Source organism: Rutilus rutilus, assembly GCF_951802725.1.
Source record: "Rutilus rutilus genome assembly, chromosome: 24".
NCBI lineage: Eukaryota > Metazoa > Chordata > Actinopteri > Cypriniformes > Leuciscidae > Rutilus > Rutilus rutilus.
The window spans coordinates 762,786-775,000 of NC_140228.1; the positions used below are offsets into that span (position 1 = coordinate 762,786).

At 39.2% G+C, this 12,215-nt stretch overlaps 1 protein-coding gene across 1 annotated transcript; it reads left to right on the forward strand.

Annotated features, from left to right (window-relative positions):
• Positions 1-694: 694 nt before the first annotated feature.
• On the forward strand, positions 695-9,575 carry tmem200ca (transmembrane protein 200C-a). The gene is made up of 3 exons (XM_084399296.1): positions 695-1,085; positions 7,035-7,230; positions 7,909-9,575. The coding sequence occupies exon 3, from the start codon at positions 7,930-7,932 to the stop codon at positions 9,466-9,468; it is 1,539 nt and encodes a 512-aa protein (XP_084255422.1). The 5' UTR covers positions 695-1,085; positions 7,035-7,230; positions 7,909-7,929; the 3' UTR covers positions 9,469-9,575.
• The last annotated feature ends 2,640 nt before the right edge of the window (positions 9,576-12,215 follow it).

Consider the following 12,215-nt stretch of genomic DNA (forward strand, 5'->3'; position numbering starts at 1 on the left):
TTAATTAAATTGTTTCTTTATTGGTTGCTTTTTAAACCCTTCCCACTCGCTGGGTTAGATCCGTTAAGCTGATTACTGATCTTTGGCTTGACCTGTTAATATTCTTGATTTAACCCTATACACTCCTCTCCCAACAGATGCTTACAAACAATTGCATTTAACGAGTTTAATCAGTATTTTATTTATCATGCATTGAAATATTTGCTACGGCAGTCACTCATCCTTGCTCAAACACGGAAATGTTCCTCTTGTTCAGAAAGACTAATAAGTAGGCTCCCACAATCTTGATGTTTTAAATATGGCTATACTGTATTTTTTTTTGGGACATTGTATCTTGGATGTACTTAGAGACCCTTACTAAGTACTGCATATGTCTTCCTTTGCCATTGTACTTTTGTTTTCACTGGTGAATTTCATGTTTTGATGTGTAGGTTCTCTTATGAACATGTTCCAAATGCCGCATGAATATTTTGTTGTTTTTTCTTGCATATGACCAACAGGAAGTGGCACGACGCGAAAATAATGAACTCGTCGCATCGCGCAGGTAAACGCGCGTCACCATCTCTCTCTCTCTCTCTCTCTCTCTCTCTCTCTCTCTCTCTCTCTCTCTCTCTCTCTCTCTGCTGACGGGCTCTGATGGCGTTTAACGCGCGCTTGAGCATCACGAGCGCCGTCATTCATGGGGTTAAACAGTGTAGAAGGCAATTATTCAAATCCTGCAGCACTTCCACCGGATTCTGGCTGTGGTATCATAGCAACAACACCCGAGAAGCAGACACACACACACACACACACACACACACACACACACACACACACACACACTAGAGAGACTCAGCATCCGAACCCGAAGCGCAAAACTCTCCGGATCAGAAACCCGCGCGCGCGACACTCCCCACAGCAGAAGAGCGCGAGACGAGCGCGCGCGCGAGTAAACGGCTGAGACGAGCGCGGGAATATTCCTGACTGGAAATACTGGAAATAACCAACTTATTTATTTCCACCTGAGCGCAAAATGTTCTCTTCCGAAGGGAGAAAGTTTTCGTTTAATTGCCGGAATACGAATTTGTTAGCCATATTTGACGGTAAGCGATCGTTTATTGTTCATCTCACTGTGTCGCTGGAGTAGATAATATGCTTTATCGATGAATGATATAAATGATGAATATATGAACGCGTGACTGGCTATCTCCAGTGTTTTAATGTATTTTTAGGGCTCGTTAAATGTACCGAATGTCACGAGCTGTTACGCATGTTATTTTCTACGCATAAACCCCCTGATTTTCCAGTTTCTGTTCAGTTTTACGTGCATTTTTGGAAAGCAGGCTGTTTTAAAATACCTTTATTCGTTATTTCGTTTAATTCCTTCGTCAAAAAAGCCCTTTAATAGAAGCATGTAGCAGTAGCTCATTTTCAAAATCACCATTTTATGTGCAAATAACACTAAAACTCTAATCATTTGCATTCGCCTCTTTTCACGATCCCCGTGTCTTAATTGAGATAAGAAGCGTTTTAATTTTTTGGTAACATCACAGAAAACTGTTAGATTGAGCTTAATTGACTATAAATCTCCTCATTATTGAATATCACTGACCTGTAAGAAAACCCTGAAGAGTAGGTGGGTTATTGATTATTGATTATTATTGATTTGAAGGACTGAAAATCGTATATCTGTACTAACACTGAGGTGAACCTGTCAATGTTGCAGGTTTAAAAGGCTCATATATGAGCAATGCATGTTATATTCTGTGTATTTGACTGTTAAAATCTTTCTTTTAAAGGTCTTAGGTCTTCTAATATGAAACGTACCTGTAAATAAATTCCAGTCAATCACCAATTCATTTCACCAGTTAGGTTATTAAAAACCTTGAAGATCTTCCAGGTAGAGACAGTGTCAGGTATACAGTTGACTTTGTGCTGCATGTAGAGTTTGTTACATCACTGTTTCCAGTCAGTGCAATAATGAATGCAGAAAGAGATGTTTGTGATATCAGAGCTCATTACATGAACATGTTCAAGCTGACCAGTCTCTCACAACCCAAAAATCTGGAGTACCCAGTGCAGTGTAAAGTGATTGACATGCATTAACTGCAGATCCTCATGCAACAGAACTGGCGTATTTATGCTGTAAACCACTAAGTGGTTCTCTCTTACATTAGAGACGACAGCCGGTTGAAACAAACCCTTTATTGATGCACCATAATGACTAGAGGGATTTGATGCAACTGGACTCGCATTGAAGCGCAGAATCCAGATCCGCATTCGAGACCAGATCCTTCTTTAGTCCGGATTGCATATTTATTTGAATGCAAATGATAATGAAACTGTGGAGGGATTGATTGATTCAAAGTCAAATGTAATGTTCACAACCTTTTTGCCCTCTAGAATTTGTTTTGGAAAACATATTTTCAACGAACAAGTAAACCCTATTGAATGAACAGCGCATCTGTCCCTCGCAGTCATTAGTTTCAATTAAACATGTCAATAGCAGTTACACAGGTGTTGTTCGGCACAGGTGATCCAAACCTAATCTAGTTTGTAGTTTCTTGGAGCTTTATTGATTGTATAGCAAGACTGCAACTCACACATAGTATAAACCAAATCTAGAGGAAAAGCAGCATATTATTCATTTCCCACTATAAATGAATGTCGGCTGCATATGCTTGGTATAAGTGTGTGTAGTGTTATTTGTTGACTTGTGCGCCCCGTGTTTCGGATGGTAATAGCCGTCATTTCCAGCTCCATTACCTTCATGTTTCTCTGCTCTGACTGCATGAGGATGGAAATCATATTTCTTCTACGTCTCTATAGTTTTACACGCAAATTGATTCTGACAGTCTTGTGCGAACGCTGTCATTTTGTGTTTTGTCCTCATGATGTTTATTTTCATCTCCGCTGCCCTTCATCCAGCCCTTCAGATATGAATGTAAAGGTCATTGTGATCCATAAATCCTCCTCGCCCGTGTTTGAGATGTCAATTGATGTGTGAAGTCTCTGTGGATCCCGCCGCTCGTTTCTCTGTTCGCACGGATTATCTGCTGTTTGCTTTGATGTGGAAGGATTCGCACACACCTTTGAACTCGCGCGGCCTGCGTGATCTTCTGTTTATCTGGACCGTCAGAGCCTTTTCAGCTTTATTTGATTAAACGTGGAGTCTTTCATTGCCAAACACTCTCAGGAATTCATCAAATCTATAAATCTTTGTGGTTGGAAATACAGAAGCAGTGCCAACACAGAACTCTGGGAGCCTTGTTTCTTAAAAGCAGTGTGTTTTGTAACGTCAGCATCTGTGTGTTGAATTGTTAAAGAGGACCTATTATGCCCTTAAAGTCTTGATGATGTCTCAGGCTCTACTAGAACAGGTTTTCCTGCTTGAATGTTGATTATTTTCCTCATATTCTCCATTGTTGCGGCTCCTCTCTTCCCAGTCTGTCAGGAACGCTCTGTTTACTTCCTGTCTCTATGAAGCCCCTCCTTCTGAAAAGCACACTGTGCTCTGATTGGTCGGCTGGAGCAGTGTGTTGTGATTGGTCGAGCGCTTCGAGTGTGTTTGGGAAATGTCGCGCCCCTTTCCATAACCACTACTAACTAACTCAACCAGGCCCCGCCCCTTTATTCTGCGCATTAATTATTATAATGAGGAATATTGTGACGTGTTCGTTCCCGGAAGAAACTCGAGACTACAGTGAGTTCAGGAACACTGACACTGATATAGAGAAGAGCTGGAGCTTCTACATGATCAAACACTGAAGAGATGAAGATGGAGAAAAGCCATTTGTTCGTAGCCAATCAGTATATATACATTACATTATGAGACGTTCAAACAATGACTGACCGCAGATCCACGTAATGCATTTACTCTAGTAGAAATCTTTTTAATCCAATTAGCAATAGTTTTTCCTGCTTTTATTAAGACTGACTTGTGGTGATGAAGGTTTTCAGTGAAATGATGTGGTGCTTCTAGAATGTTCACGGACAAACAACCAATCGGAATATTTATATCATTAAATATTCATGAGCATTGTTCAGCCATATGCACTAGACCATAGCCTTTTATCTCAATGTCTGATGAAAATATGATGGAGAAACACTATGATGATGCTTTCTGTATGTTTCAGATGACTTGGCTAAATCTAGGCTATGTGATTGATTATATTGTTGCAGAATAGGGTAACACTTTATTCTACAGTGTCCTTGTTAAATATGTTACTTACCATAGTAATAACAGTAAATTATGCATCATTACATGCAACTAACCCTCAACCAAACCCTAACCCTATAGTACATTAATATTACTCAGTACTTAAATATATAATTACACTGTAACAATGAAACTTTAAAATAAAGTGTAACGCAAAAATGTTATATATTATCTAATGTATATATCCAACTTTATTCACATTTACATACTCAACTATACATATAGTGAATCATAAATGTAACTATAGTCGGCCAGTTCTGTCTATAAAGTTGCATATACGGTATAAGTATATCCAACATGATCTGCATACATACAGGACACTCGTGTAAAGCATTATATGCTAATTATAAAATCTCAACTGATTGTTTATATCATATACTATACTGTCGCACAGCTCTAATCTGCTAAATGCAACTATAAGGCATGAAGATATTAAGATATTATAAACATTAACATCATCATTTTCTGAAGCTGTGTGTGTGTGAAATGTGCTGTACAAGTCAATTTGTCTTGATTTAAAGACGTGACCAGCCATAAACCTTACGCATTACATTTAGTGCAGGTCCATAAACGCTTATTACTGATGTGTTTGATGACCGGAGGGAACGGGGATATTTCTCCTGTACTTTTCCTGACCGTGTTGTGATCCAGTGGGACGTCAGATGCCAAACACTGAGGGAAATAAAAGTGCACCATCATTCACCCGACATTAGCGCCGTCCGAGAGAGAAGCACGAGTTACACCACACGTTTTCTAGAGTCATCTCTGTTCACGACTGACGAGAACATGTTTACTCTCGTCGGGTTTATGAAGCCTTGGAGGGTCGTTATCATGTCGGATCTGCTGATTCATGTTAAATCAATGTCTAATGTGTTGAGGGACTTTAATGAGCGCGAAGTGACAGAGAAATGGACACTCAGTGAGTTTGCAGAAAGAAACTAATTCACTTTTCTCTTCTTTTCTCCCCTGATGATTCAGAACTAATGAACCGGTGCTGGAGACTCAAATTTTATATTTTCCTCTGAACGTCCCTTTTGGAAGACAATATAAAGATTTAATTGGTGCCATAAATTATTGTGCAGAAATGTAGACTGGTTCACTGCAAAGTCTTGCTGTGATTAAAAATATGAAATAAACAGAGAGTGTGTTATATACACCGGTGTCGGACTGGACAGCTTCTGCACGCTTTAATGAGGCTGTGTTTGGGTGAGACCCTTGAGAAAACACTCAGTAATTAATCTTTGGAAGTTTATTTAGAACGACACCATGAACTCAAGTCGGGATGAAAGTGAAGTTGCTCTCGCCCTTTCTTCCCTGTTATGACGTACAGTCACACCAGCATTTATTCAACATTTCTCACATTATCACAGTTTATTCGCTATAGTTTAGAAAGTGGTAATAAAATATGAGCAGAACTCAGTTGATATTTGACTGGTTTTGTCCGTCCTTCTGTTAGACTGTCTCACACATGAGTTATGTTGAATATCTGTCAGCTGTTAAATTTAACTACACAATTAGATAATACCAGTTTAGCTCAACCAATCACCAAGCAATGCTTCATTGTGTTCAGTCTGTGTGTAAAAAGAGCATTAGCAATTAAAGACAAAACACTTCAGCAAAACATGATCAGCTCAAAGTGTCCCAATCATTTTTGCTCCCAAAGTTTTACTGGTAGTCTCTGTATGAAGAGTGTTTGGGTATAATATGTCACAGTTTACTTTATTTTGCTCTCCTCACTTACATTAATGAACTATAGTGTCCTGCACACACTAGTAATAAAAAATTTCTGGTGTCTGAATAATTTTTGGTTTGACTGTATATCCGAGTGAAACGCTTCTGGGATAAGAACAAATGTGGGCGGGGCTTGATTGGATGATTGTGGTTTGCTATTGGTGGATCTCATGTGAGTGACAGGTTGCCCCGCCCTCATGCCAGTGAACATGTCATCAAAGAGATGTCACTTATTCAGACTCAACATACAGTCGCATGTCACAACTGGTTACTTCTTTATTTGATCCCATATGAATTTAAAGCTTTAATTCATTGTTATTTGATTGAATTTAATTGAATCTATTGTCTGGACAGGACCTCGTGTTTTATTGGACTCTTTACGGGTGAAACGAAACCCTCATGTCACGATTCGATGCATATCACGAAACTGAACTCACCATACCATATTATTACGATACTCAAAATATGATATGAAAATGCTAAATTTGATATTACATTGTGTGTGTAAATAGTCTTGGACTTGGACAAAGCACAGGACAATAGAGACACCAGAATAACAATATTCATGATTCTGAAGCTGAAAATACTGAATTATTGTAGATGAATATGCTTGATCTCTGTCACTGACTAGATATATTTAATAATGTAGGACACTTTTACTGGGAACATCAGATATTTGTCATTATCAGGAGCCACAAATATTCCCCCATTGCATTATTATACATTATATAAAAATAAGTAAGTAATTTTTATTTTGGGTGAACTATCCATGATATTGTTGCATTTTTGTATTGCAATATTTTGTTACACCCCAGGACTCATATTTTCAGCTAAAATCATATGTGCACCCAGTAACAAGACGCTTGTACCTGTTACTCGCGTTCCCACAGTTCGAGACAGAATCAGCTTTTATGTCAAATCAACACCAAACAGAAAAAACAGATGCTTTTCATCTTTCTGTTTGGAGTCTGAAGTGAATCATATCATCTGTCTCTGTCTCACACCGCTTCTGTTCTTCTCTCAGTCATGTGTCTGTGATCGCTGTGTGTGTGTGTGTGTGTGTGTGCTGCATTAACCCACACTATCCATATGGTGTTCGCAGGATCCAGCGTCTCGCTCCCACTCGGTGTGCCGGAGATCCCGACGAACACTCGCCCGGGACGGAGCTTCGTCGCGCCTGCTTTGTGTTCAAGCTCTCGCATGTTCAGCCTTCCAGATCTGACAGAGCTTTCATCGGGATAAATGAGCTTCTGGAACATCCATCTGATGAAGAACCAATAGGAGCACGGCAAATGCTGGTGTGTGACATACATTAAAAAAGGGTGATAAACAAAAACAAGTCTCTTCTGCTCACTAAGGCTGCATTTCTTTGATTAAAAATACTGGAAAATTGTGAAATATTTTTTACTAATTAATATAGCTGTTTTCTGTGTGAATATATAGTAAAGTGTAATTTATTCCTGTGATCAAAGCTGAATTTTCAGCATCATTACTCCAGTCTTCAGTGTCACATTAAATTGATCAAAAGTGACATTAAAGACATTTATAATGTTACAAAAGATTCTATTACAAATAATTGCTGTTCTTTTAAACTTTCTATCCATCAAAGAGTCCTCAAAAATAAAATGTATCAAAGTTTCCACAAAAACATGAACTGTTTTCAACACTGATAATAATCATAAATGTTTCTTGAGCAGCAAATCATCATATTAGAAATATTTCTGAAGGATCATGTGACACTGAAGACTGGAGTAATGATGTAATGTCGTTACATCATGTAATGTAATGAAAGTAATGATGCTGAAAATTCAGCTTTGATCACAGGAATAAATTACACTTTACTGTATATTCACATAGAAAACAAGCTATTTTAAATTAAAATAATATTTCAAAATGTTTTACTGCATTTTTGGTTAAATGTTTTACACTAATTTACACTCACACTAATGTTCTCATGTTCTTCCCGTCTTTTCCAGGATGATTAATTGAGCGCCATCATGATTGCCACAGGGGGTCTTCTGCGAATATCTGCCCGGCGACAGGACTCCCTCCGCGCGAAGAACCGCGCCGAAAACAAGCGCAAGAGGAAAGCGAAGAAAAAGAGGAAGAACGAAGTGGTTGTGGTTAAAGGAAAGCTAAAGCTGTGTTCCATATCTGGACTGGTCGCTGCCATTGGGATTCTGGTGCTGCTGGTTGGCGTCGCAATGGCTGTGATGGGATACTGGCCCAAACCCAATCCGCCGTATCCGGGATTGATGAACACATCGAGCGCTCTGAGGACTTACGAGAGCCGAGAATTGGTCAATGTGAGCGTCAGATGGGATCTACTAGATAAAGTCTTCAGGAGCTATAATGGATCCAATGGGACTGCTGAGGTGCATTCGGCTAAGCTTGGAGCATTCGCTACGTTTATTAACAGATACTTGTTTTCCGACAAGCTGAAGGTGTTCGGACCTTTAATCATGGGAATCGGGATCTTCCTATTCATTTGTGCGAATGCAGTACTTCACGAAAACAGAGACAAAAAGACCAAAATCATCAATCTAAGAGACATCTACTCAACGGTGATTGACATTCATAGTTTGCGGAGCAAGGAGTCCGGGCCGCTGAACGGTTTCGTGAACTACTGCCAATCGAAAGAGAACAAATCCCCGAATAAAGTCTCCTGGCCTTCTCCAGGCTCCGGTCGACACGACTCGAGTAGCACGATCCCATCCCGACGTCTGTCGACCACAATCCCACGAGTCTCTTCTTTGGACAAACAGAGCTTTACGGACACCGTCTACAGTATCTATCAAGATCAGAAACGAATCCCACCTGAGCTCAAACAATGGGAAACCAGAACAATCGTATCAACTTCGGTCAATGCGTTCACCCTGCCAATGATGAAGCTCAACAACCGAGGAGCGTCCGAAAGAAGGGGTTCGGATAAAACGGGAGAAGTCAAGAGAGAGTTTTTGGACGCCGAGGCCATTTGTAGACGTTTGGAGGATCTGGTGGCATCTAGGACCATCACAAAGGCCAAAGTGGAACCGGCTCAAAGTCATCCGGAGCTTCCGCAGGACTCGGTGGAGGTTTATAGGAGTGTTGGAAGTTTGCAAGGAGCTCCTCGAGTTTCTTTGCAAGGATCCCAGGTTCAGTTGCTTCCACCGTGTTCTCCGGGCCGCAAAACCACAGGATCTCACCTGTCTTTAAGCGCTTTATCGGACTACTCCAGGTCTATTGATCTGGATATGTCATGTATTCCTACGGACCGGCAGGTGCGATCGAGGCGTCTCAGTTGCCCTCGACTGGAGGGTCTCGGTAGCGGAGGCTACACCAAACTCGAGGGTCTAGGCGGCGAGTCCTTCGAGTCCACGGACAATGCCATGTTTAGTCGTGGGAGTTCTGTTGAGGTTTTGGAAAAGGACCTCAATCAGACGGACCAAGAGGAGAGCGGCATGGTCAGACAATACTCAAAGAAACAAAAACTCATAATGGTTTCTCAATCGGACACTACTTTAGAGGATGTGGAAATGGACAGTGTAGAAATTTAACTCTGGGATTCGCTCTTGAGACTCTTGGCTGAGAGGAAACTAAAGGTACGGTCACATTGGGGAAATCTGTTTAGAGAATTTTCCCAAGCGAAATCCAGTCATTTCAATGGGAATCGACGCAAATGGGAATTTCCCCACATGGATTTCACATTGGTAGAGTCTAGGACCATCACATAAGCCACAAATTTCTACAGTTAAATTCTAGTTACATTTCTACTGTCCATTTGATGGTCCTCAGAAAGTAATTTCAGCAAATTTTCACAAGCGAAATCCAGTCATTTCAATGGGAATCGATGCGAATGGGAATTTCCCCACAAGGATTTCACATTGGTTGAGTCGAGGACCATCACATAAGCCACAAATTTCTACAGTTAAATTCTAGTTACATTTCTACTGTTCATTTGATGGTCCTCAGAAAGTAATTTCAGCGAATTTTCCCAAGCGAAATCCAGTCATTTCAATGGGAATCGATGCGAATGGGAATTTCCCCACAAGGATTTCACATTGGTTGAGTCGAGGACCATCACAAAGGCCAAAGTGCAACCCTCATAAAGGCTAATTCAATTTCTACAGTTAAATTCTAGTTACATTTCTACTCTGTCCATTTGATGGTCCTTCAGAAAGTAATTTCAGCAAATTTTCACAAGCGAAATCCAGTCATTTCAATAGGAATCGACGGGATTGGGAATTTCCCCACATGGATTTCGCATTGGTAGAGTGATGTATGAATAACAGCTCACACAAGAAACTCCTTTAAACTAATTATCTTTTCTGATGGTCAGATCGTTGCAAAATCTGCATGGGGAAATGTTTCGCCCTCACGTGGATTCCTATTGAAATGGCCGGATTTCGCTTGTGTAAATTCGCTAAACAACGCTAAATGCTACCGCACCTTAAAAGTAATTTCAGTGACATTACGAGCAGTGATGGTCTTCATAAAGTACTCAAAAGAGAGCAAACGTTGCCTGAAATGTTAATATGTTAGACCCAAAGGTCAGTGTTTAATACTGTTTCCTCAAGGAACTACAAGCAAAAACCAGATGGGAAGTCTCAGACTTTCAGCATGATAGCACAGCTATGCTCCACTAGATTAAAAAATTTCCTTTATACTTCCAGTAGTAGAATATTCGTGGATGTTTAGTTTATCGGTGAAGTTTGGCTGTCTGAGCAGCATGTTTTATACTGTCGTCTACTTGCACTTTTTTTAACCACCAAATTACTGATTATTTTTAGAAATTGACTTGATAGCAATATCTCATTTGAAATGTTCCCTGCTTGTGTGGGAAATATTTATGTTTGCATTTTTGAGATGTTGACTTACACTTGTATGCTCTCAGTTTTTACTTTGTATAAATTTTTTTTTTGGACTTAAATGAACTCAAACGAACCTTGAGTCAAATCCAGACGTTAGTTAGCAAGCACAGTGGTTCATGTAGTTCAGTACTGTCTAAAATGTAGTATCCATTACGGTATATTTAAAATATCATGAGACGCTAGAGTTTTGGGGTCAATTAATGAAAGATTAATCAACAGTGTCTCTTTAAAGCGGGCCGAGGGAAGCATTAATGCTGCGTTCCATCCAAAAGCAGATGTTTGAATGAGAAAAAAAAATTAAGTAACCTCTGAGGAAACAAGAGTTAAAACTGATGGTTTTTAATGACTAATTTGGTACTAGAGTGTTTGTGTGATCTGAAACAGGTCCGTTGAACATGCACTGACTAACAAACACAGAGCACATACTATTACTGGTAACAGTTTGGATTGGAATTTCAAGTGTTGTTCTATTTTGATTGAAACTTCAAGTGTTGTTCTATTTCGATTGGAATTTCAAGTGTTGTTCTATTTCAATTGGAACCTCAAGTGTTGTTCTATTTTGATTAGAACTTCAAGTGTTGTTCTATTTCGATTGGAACTTCAGGTGTTGTTCTATTTTGATTAGTATTTTGATTAGAACTTCAAGTGTTGTTCTATTTTGATTAGAACTTCAAGTGTTGTTCTATTTCGATTGGAACTTCAAGTGTTGTTCTATTTTGATTAGAACTTCAAGTGTTGTTCTATTTCGATTGGAACTTCAAGTGTTGTTCTATTTTGATTAGAACTTTGAGTGTTGTTCTATTTCGATTGGAACTTCAGGTGTTGTTCTATTTTGATTAGTATTTTGATTAGAACTTCGTGTTGTTCTATTTTGATTAGAACTTCAAGTGTTGTTCTATTTTGATTGGAACTTCAAGTGTTGTTCTATTTTGATTAGAACTTCAAGTGTTGTTCTATTTCGATTGGAACTTCAAGTGTTGTTCTATTTTGATTAGAACTTCAAGTGTTGTTCTATTTCGATTGGAACTTTGAGTGTTGTTCTATTTCGATTGGAACTTTGAGTGTTCTATTTCGATTGGAACTTTGAGTGTTGTTCTATTTCGATTGGAACTTTGAGTGTTGTTCTATTTCGATTGGAACTTTGAGTGTTGTTCTATTTCGATTGGAACTTTGAGTGTTCTATTTCGATTGGAACTTTGAGTGTTGTTCTATTTCGATTGGAACTTTGAGTGTTGTTCTATTTCGATTGGAACTTTGAGTGTTGTTCTATTTCGATTGGAACTTCAAGTGTTGTTCTATTTCGATTGGAACTGTAAGTGTTGTTCTATTTTGATTAGAACTTCAAGTGCTGTTCTATTTCGATTGGAACTTTGAGTGTTGTTCTATTTCGATAGAAATATGTATATATTAAAAATATATATATAGAAATATGA

Bases quoted from the DNA above. Each gene is read 5' to 3' on its own strand.
- tmem200ca (XM_084399296.1), top strand. From the start codon at position 7,930: ATGATTGCCACAGGGGGTCTTCTGCGAATATCTGCCCGGCGACAGGAC.